At 44.2% G+C, this 14,802-nt stretch overlaps 1 protein-coding gene across 1 annotated transcript; it reads left to right on the plus strand.

Moving 5' to 3' along the window:
- Positions 1–7,956: 7,956 nt before the first annotated feature.
- GPR150 (G protein-coupled receptor 150) lies at positions 7,957–9,291 on the plus strand. The gene has a single exon (XM_052644400.1). It carries the CDS (start codon positions 7,957–7,959, stop codon positions 9,289–9,291), a length of 1,335 nt encoding a protein of 444 aa, XP_052500360.1.
- The last annotated feature ends 5,511 nt before the right edge of the window (positions 9,292–14,802 follow it).

Below are 14,802 nucleotides of genomic sequence, written 5' to 3' on the forward strand. Positions count from 1 at the left end.
TGATGTCCCTGCTTTTTACTATGCTGTCTAGGTGTCACTACTTCTGAGAGAAGGGTAAGAAACATGGAGAGAGAAACCCCCCATCTCGCCCCACATGGCCATGGTGTGCTGAAAGGTAGGGGTGAAGCAGGAACACTGAGAAAACACTTCGAGCATTCCAGACCTCACACTAAAGCAGAACAGCCCCAGGATGGAGGGGTCCAAAGTCTGTAGTAGAATAACAATAACTTCAGCAACATCAAAACCCCAACTTAGCTCAGCTACTGCCTATATTTAGTCAACCCCCACCCTAAGCCTGATGGCTGAAGAGGCATGCCCTTTGGAGTAAATACTATTTACCTCAGTAACTTATGTCTGGCATGTGGTCAAACTGACATGGCAAAGAAGCAAGAAAAAACCCATTCTGAAGACATAGTCAGAACCAGACTGAGAGATGGCCCAGAAATTGGATCTATGAGAAAAATGACTTGAAAATACTATGATTAATCTATTGAAGGATCTGGGGAGAAATGTTGGTAACATGCATGAACAGATAGGGAATTTCCGCAGCAAAATGGAAACTATTTTTTTAAAAAAGGAATAAAATTGATTTATCAGGAATGAAAAACATGCTATCATGGATGAAGAAGTCCTTCAAATAACTTAGCAACCACCTAAACACAAAGCATTGCACTCATCTCACACGCTAGTAAAGTAATGCTCAAAATTCTCCAAGCCAGGCTTCAGCAATACGTGAACTGTGAACTCTCTGATGTTCAAGCTGGTTTTAGAAAAGGCAGAGGAACCAGAGATCAAACTGCCAACATCCTCTGGATCATGGAAAAATCAAGAGAGTTCCAGAAAACCAACTATTTCTGCTTTATTGACTATGCCAAAGCCTTTGACTGTGTGGATCACAATAAACTGTGGAAAATTCTGAAAGAGATGGGAATACCACACCACCTGACCTGCCTCTTGAGAAATCTGTATGCAGGTCAGGAAGCAACAGTTAGAACTGGACATGGAACAACAGACTGGTTCCAAATAGGAAAAGGAGTACGTCAAGGCTGTATATTGTCACCCTGCTTATTTAACTTATATGCAGAGTACATCATGAGAAACGCTGGACTGGAAGAAACACAAGCTGGAATCAAGATTGCCAGGAGAAATATCAATAACCTCAGATATGCAGATGATACCACCCTTATGGCAGAGAGTGAAGAGGAACTAAAAAGCCTCTTGATGAAAGTGAAAGAGCAGAGTGAAAAGTTGGCTTAAAGGTCAACATTCAGAAAACGAAGATCATGGCATCTGGTCCCATCACTTCATGGCAAATAGATGGGGAAACAGTGGAAACAGTGTCAGACTTTATTTTGGGGGGCTCCAAAATCACTGCAGATGGTGACTGCAGCCATGAAATTAAAAGACGCTTACTCCTTGGAAGAAAAGTTATGACCAACCTAGATAGCATATTCAAAAGCAGAGACATTACTTTGCCGACTAAGGTCCGTCTAGTCAAGGCTATGGTTTTTCCAGTAGTCATGTATGGATGTGAGAGTTGGACTGTGAAGAAGGCTGAGTGCTGAGGAATTGATGCTTTTGAACTGTGGTGTTGGAGAAGACTCTTGAGAGTCCCTTGGACTGCAAGGAGATCCAACAAGTTCATTCTGAAGGAGATCAGCCCTGGGATTTGTTTGGAAGGAATGATGCTAAAGCTGAAACTCCAGTATTTTGGCCACCTCATGCGAAGAGTTGACTCATTGGAAAAGACTCTGATGCTGGGAGGGATTGGGGGCAGGAGAAGAAGGAGACGACAGAGGATGAGATGGCTGGATGGCATCACGGACTCGATGGACGCGAGTCTGAGTGAACTCTGGGAGTTGGTGATGGACAGGGAGGCCTGGCGTGCTGCGGTTCATGGGGTCACAAACAGTCAGACACGACTGAGCGACTGAACTGAACTGAAGCACAAAAAATTAGTAAACTTGAAAAAAAGAATTAGGAAACTTGAATACAGGCCAAAAGAAATTGTTCAGAATAAATTTCTGGATTTCATATGGTAACAAACTCCTCTGAGGAGACATTGGATAGGAAAAAAAGAAAAGAATGAAAAAAAGAAAGAAAAAATGAGGAAAAATAGAACAGAGCATCTAAGAACTGTGGGACAATATGAAAAGATATGAGTGCAATTGAAATAATAGAAGGTGAGTAGAGGGAAAATGTTACATGAAATAGAAAAGATAATCTCTGAGAGTTTTCCGAAACTAATGAAAGATAAAAAATCAACCTAAATGTTTACAGAAGCCCAAAAAGAATATAGACAAAAATACACATAAGCACATCCTACTCAAACTGCTGAAAAACAGACAAGGAGAAAAATCTTGGAGGCAACCAGAGAGGGAAAAAAAACATTCTGTACGAGGGAACAAAAATAAGAATTAAAGCAGATTTCTCATCAAAAACTGTGTAAACTAGTAGACAATGGTGCAGCCTCTTCAAAGACAAACTGTCATCCTAGAATTTTGTATACCTAGTAAAAATTTTTCAAAAATGAAGAAAAAGCTGAGAGAATTTGTTGCCAGCAGATCTGAACTATTTAGAAACATTAAAGGACCTTGTTTAAGCAGAAGGAATATGGCATCAATTGGATATCTGTATCTACACAAAGCAAGAAATAGAAACACTCATATATTACTGGTGGGAATATAAAGTGGTATACTCTGGAAAATGGTTTGGAATTTCCACAAAAAGTTAAACATAGAATTACCATATTACCCAGGAATTCCACCCCTGGGTGTTTATCCTGGAAAATGGAAGCAAGATGTTCACAGAAAAAGCTGTACACAAATATTCACACTAGTGTTGTGCACAATATTCAACAAGTGGAAACAATCCAACAACTGCTAAGAGATATATGGTTTTGTGTAGTTCAAAATGTATCGTCTGTACAATGGGATAATATTTAGCCATCAGCAGGAATCAAGTACTGTTACATGCTACAATATGGATGAACCTTGAAAACATGTTGGTAAGTGAAAAAAGCCAGACACAAAGACCACACACTATTATTACTGCATTTATAGGAAATGTCTAGAATAGACAACTCCATAGAGACAGAAAGTAGATTAGTGATTACCAGGAGATCTGAGATGAAGGCAGTGTGTGAAGGGTTTCTTTTGGGAGTGGTGAAAATGTTCTAGAATTAGATAGTACTTCGGACTGCAAGGAGATTCAACCAGTCCATTCTAAAGGAGATCAGTCCTGGGTGTTCTTTGGAAGGAATGATGCTAAAGCTGAAACTCCAGTACTATGGCCACCTCATGCGAAGAGTTGACTCATTGGAAAAGACTCTGATGCTGGGAGGGATTGGGGGCAGGAGGAGAAGGGGATGACAGAGGATGTGATGGCTGGATGGCATCACCGACTCGATGGACCTGAGTCTGAGTGAACTCTGGGAGTTGGTGATGGACAGGGAGGCCTGGCATGCTGCAATTCATGGGGTCACAAAGAGTTGGACACGACTGAGTGACTGACCTGAACTGATAGTTGCACAAACTTCTGAGTATGTAATACTAAAAAGCACCAAACTGTACACTTTTAAAAGCTGAATTTTATGATTTGTGAATTGTATCTGAAGTTTAAAATGATGAACTAACTGTGAAACATTATTTTTTCATCTAGGAGAATGACAAAAATTTAAAACAATAACTAGGCTCATTATTGCAAAGACTATGGGGAAGAAGTCTTAGGCATTAAAATACTATCCATTGCTTGTGCCTTCCGTCAAGGGCATTTCAGCACCATGTATTAAAATGCTTCAAAAATGCACATGCTTTGCCTTAGCAATTCCAATCCTAGGATTTTACCTTAAGGGAATAATTGAATATCTGTGCAAGGATGTATGTGAAGAGATGTTCTTCACAGAATTATTTATATAGTGAAAATTGGAAAACCTTTGTCCCAGAATAAGGGTTATTTAAATAATTGTAATTAACTTCATGTTAAACAGATAGTTATATCACATTTTTTATTGACTGCCATGGAAAACTGTCCAAATACAATGTTAACTAGAAAAAAAAGCATGATATAAAATACTGTATATAGTATGACATATTTCTGTAAATAAACAGACCTGGTCACTATAGTATCAAGGATATATATCTAAGTATTACATGTGGGTGATATTTAGTGATTGTTATTGTGTAATTTTATGCAATATGTGCTATTTATATAATAAAAATATTTTATTTTAAAAAGAGTATGCCAAGTTTAACATCACCAATATTAACAAACTAAAAAGACAAACTAAAGACAAACTAAAACCTCGTGCCCCAGAAACAATGCACTGATGACACAGTACTACACATGTATTATTTCAGCCCCAGAAGTCTAATCAAGATTTAATTTTATGGAAACAAATACAACTTTAGACATTCTGCAAAATATGTGTCATGGGCCCTTCAGACCCCTGTGTGTCATAAAATGAAAAAAGAAAGTCTGGGAAACTGTACTGGATTAATGACCACTAGAGCAATATTACAATCAAATATAATTCATGATTTTTGGCTGTGTCAAACACAGAGAATGAAAATAAACTCATTGCAAACCACATCTTTGTGAAATTCATCAGCGACAAAGAGAAGAATCAAGAAGATTCTAGAATGGAAAAACATCCAAACCAACAGTCAGAATGACTTTAGGCTTTTACACACAAACACTTAGAAGAGAGAAGGCAATTGAGAAATGCCATCAATATTTAGAAAGAAAATATTTTCACTATAAAATTGTAAACACATCTAAGTCATCAGCAAAGCATGAAGGTTAAAGGCAGAAATTTTCAGACAGGAGAGATCCCAAAAAGTTACCCTTTTTCAGGAAGCCACTGAGGGATGCTTTCTACCCAAGCAAAGAAATTAACCAATAAAGAAGAAAACACATGAAATTAGAAAGCAGGAGAACTAACCAAAGCTAAGTGAAAGGAGTCTCTAGGGTGATGGTGAAGGAGGTCCCCAGATGCATGTGGACCAGAAGGCAACCTGTCCAGATTGAATCCACGTGGCTCAAGTAACAGGTACATTGAGGGCTCTCTCTGCTCTCTCCTCAGCCTCTGTCCAGTCTTTTAACTTTATGACATATTGGATGCTGTGTTCTACCAAAGGGGAAGAAATCAAGGAAAAAGAAAGGAGATCCAAGAAACAAGAACTCCAACTGAAGAGAAAGGCAGAGAGTTTGTCCGATGACAATGAAGGGACATTTCTGGGATGATCATTAGGCAGCAGCCCTAGAGAGAAACCAGCCCACACTGGGAGGAAATGGAGGTCTTTGGTAAGAAGGTTTCCAAGAAAAAACGGGGAGGTGCTATATCATGTTATGAAGCTCACCTTGTGGAAATTATACACAAGGAACTAGCTTGTGAGGGAATCCTTAAGGTACAGGAAGACCTGCCTACTGGAATAAAGAAATTTAAGAAAAAGTAATTATTAATGTAAAGAGAAAATGATGATACTTATAGTACATGACAACATTCATTATTTTCATTTCAAAATAATGTGAAAACTGAATATAGACAGATCTAACCTAAAATTGCAATACTACTGTATTAACAGTATGGGAAAAGAGAAACCATGGGAAAAGGGTGTGAGAGCTAAATCTGTGTCCTTACCTAATGAGAAACCAACAGGTAATATCTAAAATCAATGAAGCAATAAGTAGTATTGTACATTTACTATTTAGAATTATTAAATTAAGTAAATGCCAGAACAGAAATAGAACTAAATTGGCTCCTCTCTAGAAGAAGGGAAGGAGACATGAGGCTGTGTGGATGGGAAGCTTCACATTGTTACCAGCCATCCAGTTCTAGCTGATTTTCCAACCACGTGTAGGCATTACTTTGAGAAGAATCTATGTTTTAAATTTTTCTTTAAAAGCTTTTAGCCATGCCACATGGCTTGCAGGATCTTAGTTCCCTGACCAGGGATCGAACCCAGGCCCTCGGCAGTGAAAGCGCAAAAGTCCTAACCACTGGACAACCAGGGAATTCCCTGAAGAATTTCCAGAAGAATTGGGTTTTTTAATATCAATGTTTTATCAGGTCTTAGCAAAGCTCTGTAAAATGTAATTTTTCTGGTAGAGTCTTGTTTTGATGTATGGAAGCATTTCAACAAATTTGAGACAAACTATAGAATTATCTTGAGAAATATTAAGGTGATATTGGCTAGAAGAATCACTGAGTTATGAGTATTGCTCAGAGACGGCTCCCTGGAAGAAGTGGTTCATAAGCCAAAATGATGTATGTGATACAGAGAGAGGCCATGGGCAAACTCCTCTGAGGGGAGAATGTGAAAATTAAACCAGGAGTTTCATTTCCCAAGGCTATCACCCTACCTCCGAAATGCTCCAACAGTAATGGCTATTCCTATACCTCCCCAGAGCTTCCCTGAGCTTTTCTGGATCATACTGGCATAGGAATAACAGGCATTTTTCCCCGTAGGTTGATGGATTTATAATCAAGGTAGAAACATTGCTCAAATTTTTCTGAAATGCATCACATAGCCATTAATTCATCAACTCAAAAAAAAAATTTTACTGATACCTACCACGTGTCAGGTCCAGTGATAGGTACTGGGGATATAATAAAAATGGCAAAGTTCTCTGGTCAAAGGACAATGGCTTGGGAAATGAAATTCCCACTGCAACTGGCAGAGACATCCGCTGCACCCACCAAACCCACCTATCCTGCACATCTCAGCCTGGGAATGTGAACCCCAACAGACACCCAGACCAGGAAGCACAGGAAGTGTACTTTCACCATAATTAATGTGGAGGGTGCATAAAAGACAAATTGATGCTTCCAACAGGAAAACTAAAATTTGTGAGGAGGTAGGGCTGAAATAAAAAGAGATAGCATTTAATCTAAACCACTTCCTGTGAGTTGGATGTCTTTTTAAAAAATTGGCCGCCTTATCATTTTCTTAGTCACCTTTTCTCTAGGCTTATTGGAGGCGTACTCACTCCTAGCAACCTCCCATCTGCTGAAAAACAGAATCAAGAGAATGAAGAGCCATGATGATACATCCAGCACTGAGTGAAAATATTAGGAGAAAAGCAATAAATGTACTACCCCATTTGCATAAAACCTATTAATGCCCTCTTCAGACTAACGACATGAATTTTATATCAAGGAGAACAGCTGTGATCTTCTGTTTCTAGTAATGCGGAGTATTTGAAACAACCTACAAACCACCGCTACTCCTAATTGCCAATCAGTACCCTTGACTTGAGCTCTCTCCAAATAAAACACTCTGGTTGTTGGCCAGAGGAAGATTTATCTGTTGGGCTCCTCGGCTCAAAACGCTGTTCGGTTTCTTGTGTTCCTGTTTTTCCCACGCTAGTGCAAATCCATTGCATTTCAAATCTTTCTCTTTTTATTTTAATCAAAACCAGTGCCTTTTCTACTTTTTTTCCGGCTGCCAATCTACCATTTTGAGGGATATAGCCTCAATCAGGACCTCAGGACCTTCCTCCCCAGTGTGCTGGTCCGGGTTAACGATGGCCGGGCAAAGCCACCTTCTGTCTGGCTGTTCGTTGTTCGGTCTCTAAGTCGTGTCTGGCTGAGTTCTACGTAAACAGCCAACGTGAGAGGTTCCTAGAGCCCAGGATTTTGCGACTCCCGCGAGGGCAGCGCGGGGCTGCGGCAGAGATTGGAAGGAGATCTACCCGGATTGGGAGGGGAGACGCGCAGAGGAAGGTGGAGAAGAGGGATCATGTGTGTTCCTCCAGTGTACAACCCCCATTTGAGTGACAAATGACGAGGACATCCTATAAAAACAACTAAGCGCCAAGCTGCCCGCATCCATCTCCCTCTTCGCGCGTGTGCGTTTTCAACTAACTTTGGGAACTCCGCGCAGCATCTCCTCCACCTCGGTTTCCCGCGCCCTGCCTGCTCTTTTCGGTACCTCCTCTTCCTCCAGGCAAAGGATGGAGGCTCCCTTCAGCCCCTCAACTCCGTCGCCGGCGCCCAACCTCTCCGTACCCATCTCGCTGGGCTGGGGTCTCAACCTGACTTCCGGACAGGGAGCCCCCGGACAAGGAGCGCCTGTCCCGGGACCCCCGCCTCCTCCGCCTCCGCCGCCGTCCGGGCCGCCCAGCCGCCGCGTCCGCCTGGTCTTCCTGGGGGTCATCCTGGTGGTGACGGTGGCCGGCAACGCCACGGTGCTGTGTCGCCTGTGCGGCGGCGGCGGCGGCGGGCCCTGGCCGGGTCCCAAGCGTCGCAAGATGGACTTCCTGCTGGTGCAGCTGGCCCTGGCCGACCTGTACGCGGGCGGGGGCACCGCGCTGTCGCAGCTGGCTTGGGAACTGCTGGGCGAGCCGCGCCGGGCCGCGGGCGACCTGGCGTGCCGCTGCGTGCACCTCCTGCGGGCGTCCGGCCGCGCCGCCTCGGCCCACCTCGTGGCGCTCATCGCCCTCGAGCGCCAGCGCGCCGTGCGCCGTCCGCAGGGCCCGCCGCTGCCGGCGCGCGCCCTCGCCGCCCTGGGCTGGCTGCTGGCGCTGCTGCTGGCGCTGCCCGCCGCCTTCGTGGTGCGCGGGGGCGCCCCCTCGCCGCCGCCGCCCGCCGCGCCCCCGCCCGCCCGCGCCTGGCCCGGGGAGCGCCGCTGCCACGACATCTTCGCGCCGCTGCCGCGCTGGCACCTGATGCTGTACGCGCTCTACGAGGCCTTGGCTGGCTTCGCGGCGCCGGCCGCGGTCATGAGCGTCGCGGGCGGCCGCCTCCTCCGCGCCTGGCGGCCGCGCCAGCCCCAGGCCCCATCGGCGGCTGCGGCACCCAGGTCAGCTAGTCCGGGCCAGGCCTCCGGGCCCAACGTGCTGCCGCGCGCCAAGGTGCAGAGCCTCAAGATGAGCCTAGTGCTGGCGCTGCTGTTCGTGGGGTGCCAGCTGCCCTACTTCGCCGCCCGGCTGGCAGCCACGTGGTCGTCTGGACCCGTGGGGGACTGGGAGACCGACGACCTGGCGGTTGCGCTGCGCCTCGTGGGGGTGGCCAACAGCGCCCTCGATCCCTTCGTCTACCTGTTCTTCCAGGCGGGCGGCTGTCGGCTCCGGCGGCGCCTGCGGAGGCGCCTGGGCGCGCTGTGCTGCCCGCCGGAAGGAGTCGAGGAGGACGAGGAGGGGGCTCGGGGCCACCAGGCTCTCCACCGCCACCGCTGGCCCCACCCGCATTATCACCACGCCCGGCGGGAGCAGGCCGAGCAGGGTTACCTGCGCCCACCGCCGCCGCGCCCCCGGCCGCCGCCCTGCTCCTGCGAAAGCGTCTTCTAGGCTGTTCGATGGCCGGGGACGGGTCATCTGTCGCTGCCCCGCCGCCTCCGCGCAACACGAGGCCGGCCGGGGTCTTTCTAGCTCACAGCCAGCAGGAGGGTCTCTGAGAGCCTCACCCTGAATCTGCCCCTGCCCTCCACTCCCCTATTGTAATTTTATGTATTGTTTACATTTTACACTCTTCCAGGTTTTCTCCTTTCCTTGTTACATGTCCCCCATTCGGAGACGAGAGAGTGACCCGCTGGGAATTTGAAAAATTGAAGTTAGAGTTATTTTTGCAGTTCTCTTTTGCTCCCATAGTCTTCTGGCTAAGATCACTGGTTTTAGCCAAAGTGCCGAGCTCTCATTCTTTCATGTGCGGCCCCTGTTTTCACTTATTTGGGATAGTGTTCAACTGTACCTTTGGGACCAGAGAAGGCGCCTCTAGTTCCGGGAGGAATAGCCTCACATTGTTCTCCCCGGAGAGCCTGAAAACTGTACCGGTGATTCTATCAGAAATGTAATCTTGCTGTCACTTCAGAGCCACAGAGTATTTGTGAAATAAAAACATTTCCCACCGAGCAATTAGGACTTAAAAAAAAAAAAAACACACATGGTACTGTGTTTTCTCAGAAAAAAAAAAAAATCAGTGTGGTCTTTATTTTTAGTCTAGCTTCCACTTCAGGAGAAAGCTGGGATTGTAGGAGGGAGACATAAAAGCTTCCCTTGGAACCTTTCAAAGACGCCCAGTTTCTGTAGGAAATGGTTCCTGTGTCCAGACCAGCCTCTACAGCTGCGATGCTGTGAACAGGTGGGGACTCTCAGCACAAAAACCCTAGCAGACTAGAGAAGGGAAGTACCTGGGTGCTGCACAGGGGAGAGGCTCAGTCCCAGGTGGAGCTTTACGGAGACTGGCAGCTGGAAAGAAAGCTGCAACCTCCCAATGCTGCATGGATATACAAAACTCTCTCTCTCTCTCTCTTTTTTCTTTTTCCCCCACAAAGGCAGTGTCTCCTAATGTGCACTGCTGAGGACAAAGTCAAGGAGCAGATTTAGTCAGTGACCTCCTCCTCCTAACTGTCCTTGGTTCTAGAGAGAAGTAACAGCACTGATGAACAAATATCCGTGTGTTTACCAGTGTCTTTCATCTGAGAATCTGCAAGCTTTCCATTACAGTGTTTCAGGTTCCTGCACAAATGCAGGACTAAGATTCAAAAAGAGGAAATGACTGGTGAAGTTCACTGGCAGAGCTAATGCTCTTTGAGGTCCTTCTTTGTTTTGATCACTGATGAATCTCACATTCTTAGACAGTATTTAATATATAGTATGCACCCAAAACACATTTGTTGATTAATCATCATATGAGTCAAGCATAGATAGACTGGAATAAAAGATTTACAAAAAGACATCTTCACTAAACTTGGCTTACCTCCCTCCAAAATTGTGTCCAAAAATGTTATAGAGTTACAGATTTTCCTTCCTTTCTTTAATCCTTCTTATCCTGCTGAGGCATGCAATGTACCAAGAACAAGACACCTAAAGAGAAAAGAACACAATTGTCTGCATGAACCTAAATCTGGGTTATAGCATTACTTTTATTCATTAATAAACACTTACTACTTATTTCGTGCCAAGCAACCTGCTCGGCATTGGAGATGCTAAGGTGAATAAGACACATCTTTCCCTCAAAGACTTTGTAATCATGCGTAGGAGACACTCTGAGAAGTGCAGCACAAATACAGTCAGATGGGATTTAACAGGGGTTCCAGGCAGGGTGTCAGGGCACTGAAGAACATCAGACAACTTTGACAGCCTGGGGGAAAGGGACATGGCCCATCAGATGTGCATACTAAGTTGCTTCAGTCCTGTCTGACTCTTTGTGATCCTATGGACTGCAGCCCACCAGGATCCTCTGAACATGGGATTCTCCAAGCAAGAATACTGGAGTGGGTTGCCATGCCCTCCTCCAGGGGATCTGCTTAACCCAGGGATCATTTCCTGCAGCCCCTGCATTGCAGGCACATTCTTTATCACGGAGCCACTGGGGAATACTGAAAGGTATTCTATGCAGTTAAAAAAGAACTAGCCACACAGGAACATACAGCTAAAATAAGTAAACAACACCTATTACATAATTTGAAGCGGAAAGTGTGTAGCAAACAGCCAGAAGTATAACTAAAACCACAACTGGCTATAAATCATTTTACTATAAATACAACAATCTAGCTCATTTGTGAAAGAGAAGATAGATTTGAAACATGTTTTATCTAAGCCACTTCCTAGGAAACACTAAAGGAAGTAGAAAATTTGAGGAGTTTCTCTCTCATTTCTGAAATGTTCTGACTCAATCAAAGGGAAGATATTAATAAAATACTAATAAAAATGAATAGTTTAATTAAGTGAAACATGTTTTGCAAAGTTGAGAGGCAATGTAACATAATGAAAAGAGCAGAGTCTTTGGAGCCTGAAGATTTGGAGTTGTTTCATCTCTATGACATAGTAGCTTGTGACTTTGGTCTGTTTGCTGAATATTTTTGAGTCTTAGTTTTCTCATCAATACAATGATATTTTCATTACCTTACTTCTTAGGACTCATGTATGTAAAATACTTGACTGATGGGTAGGGGGATTGTCCTGTCAGCTTGTCTCTTTAGATTCACCCTTGTATTCAATATACGACAGCTATTGTTATTCTCCAGCTCTGGGCTATGAGGAATAAAAGCCAGTCGAGTAATATTAGCTGAAAGGAAGCAAGAGATCTTGGAGAATCTATGTAAGATGAATGCACTCAATGGTGCTACACGGTAATAGAGAAATCAGGCCTTTCAGCAGGTAGTACGCTCACAGTAATTGTCAGCTGCCTTCCTTGAATCCATTTTTTCTTTTCTAGCAGTTCTCAGGTTCTTATTATCTATGCCTTTTATGAACAGTCATGTTTTGAGGGAAGCTAATTCCTCTCCCACTCTAAGACTGGGCCTTAATGAGTCTAAGCACTTCAAAATAAGTCCCCCCCACCCCCGCCCTTACCACCATGTCCTGCTCGGAAATGGTCATGTGATCCAGTTAAGATCAACGAGACTTGCTGGGAGGGTTGTTGAGGGACATCTAGGAAGGGGGTCCTTAACTCTTCTGAGAGAGCCATGGGCGCCAGCAAGCTCTCTCCATCTCTCTCCCACTGACACTAAATGAGGGAGCATGATGTGTGGCTGGCGGCTGACAGTCCACATCTCACCATGAGGGTCACCAGCGGTAAGATGAAGCCAATACTGGATACAGCAGGGTGACGAGATGAAAAGAACTTAAGATTCTTAATGACTTCACTGAGTTGTCATGTTAAACACCACTGAGGCACACCTACTGCAGGTCCCGGTAAATAAACCTATACATTTTCTTATTGCTCAAGGCAGTTGAACTAAATTTTCTGTTACTTGTAGCAGCAGGCAGCCTCTAAGTGAAGAAGTCAGGCAAGAAAAAGTATCTCATTTTATTCTCTTACTGCGTGTTCTTTATCAAAGAAATAGGAACATTCCAAGTGCAATTTTATGTAGTTCATTAGCCAGTAGATATTCAGGGACTCATATTGGGCATAGTGGGACAGATGGAAGAAAATCAAAGATGTAACTCTTGTATTTTAAAAATTTATATTCTATGAAGAACTATAATTTTTATGTTAAGAACTTTATTGAGATACCTCAACCTGTAACTATTAATGTTATAGAAAATTTACAAATTCTTGCCATTGGTAATTTTACTGATTTATTTGTTCATTCATTCATTTTGGTATTCACTAATGAAAGATCTATCTTGTGCAAGATACTGTATCACTTATCACAGACATATATGTCATTTAAAGTTTAGGTTTTGGGTGGGAACTTAGGCCAACTATTACTATATTTTCTTTGACCGGACCTGGAAGTGATGACCCTAAATGTGCTGAGGTAGGGCTTCCCAGGTGGCTCAAGTGGTAAAGAATCCACCTGCCAATGCAGGAGATATGAGTTTGATTCCTGGGTCCAGAAGATCGCCTGGAGTAAGAACCCACTCCAGTATTCTTGCCTGAGAAACTGCATGGACAGAGGAGCCTGGAGGGCTACAGTCCATGGGGTCTCAAAGAGTCAGACATAGCTGAGTGACTGAGTGTGCACACACACACACACATACACATTACTGTACATTGGCCCCCTAGAGAGTCACTCTTCTTGATATCCATCCCGTGTGTAATCTTTTCGCACAGAGTCTGGGTTTGGCCATGTGTCCTGCTTTGGCAATGGACATCAGCAGATGTTTCGCAGACAAGCTCTTGATAAGCATTTATGCATAGGGCTTGCTTTCTCAGAAAAGCTGCATTGAGACACCCATGCCATGAAACAGCCAAGAATGAAAGATCACAGGGAGAGTAAAAGCCAGCTACTCAGCCATTCTAATGGGGCCCAGTTCCAGCTAACTGCACTCATGTTAGTAAGCCCAGGGGAGAGCAAAGTGAGAGCTGCCATGCTAACCCACAGACTTGTGAGAAATAATAAATCATAGTGTTAGGGTGGTGTGCTTTGCAGCAATTGATAACTAAAACCCGGGCGGAGTAGTAAAGTGGTGTTGAATGCATTAAAAATGAAAGTCAAAAGGCCCAGATATCAGAAGACCTGGGTTCTAGTCTCCTACCACGTGTCAAATTCTGATATTCAACTGCTTACCATATAATCTGATGAGGCCTCACACAAGCTTGAAGTGAAAGAACCCCAAGCTCAGGGAACAGATTTAGAGCTCCAGCTCTAATCCCTTTTCCAAAAGGTGAAATCTTCTATGGCCAAACCCTGGCAGTTCTGGATATGGTTTTACTAAGCAAGGGACTATTGTCTGCCTTCAAAGTGCTCATAGATAAATAATGGGGACTGCAACAATAATAACAGCCAAAATTTATTAAGTAATCTCCATGAAGCTTGGCACTTTACAAGCATCAAGTTATTTAATCCTCATAACAACTAAAAAGAAAGTATCATAACGACCTTCAATTTACAGATAAGGAAATGGAGGCTAAAAAGGATAACATGCCCAGGATCAAAGAGCTAGTAAGTGGCAGAGCTGTGGGGGTTGGTTTGTTTGGGGTTTTTTCCCTCATCATCTGCACAGGTAATAGCCAAGAAGTTTATCTGAGCCTCAGACACAAGTCTTGCTTTACAGACTTACGTGCCTGTTAGAGACACAGCCTAGACATATACAAGTGGGGGACAGGGGTGATGGATGTGGGGTAAAAAAAATAGCTACCAAAAGAGAGAAATGTGTTTTAGAAAAAACACATTTCTCTGAAATATACAAGTGAAGAACTCACTCACTAGGCATGGAGGAGACTGCCAGCTCTTCACTAAAATCTATTCTCCCCTTCTTAAGTGGCTATCCTGCCAGAGACTCCATTTCCTAGACTCCCTTGCAGCTAGGTACAGCTATGTAACATGTTGTCAGCAATGCAACGTGAGCAAAAGTGACATGTGTGGCTTCCAGACTTGGGCCCTAGGACATAAGACTTGTGCTCCTCCA

Source organism: Budorcas taxicolor, chromosome 7, assembly GCF_023091745.1.
Source record: "Budorcas taxicolor isolate Tak-1 chromosome 7, Takin1.1, whole genome shotgun sequence".
Taxonomy (NCBI): Eukaryota; Metazoa; Chordata; class Mammalia; order Artiodactyla; family Bovidae; genus Budorcas; species Budorcas taxicolor.

Coding starts and splice junctions, on each gene's coding strand:
- GPR150 (XM_052644400.1), top strand. CDS start 7,957: ATGGAGGCTCCCTTCAGCCCCTCAACTCCGTCGCCGGCGCCCAACCTC.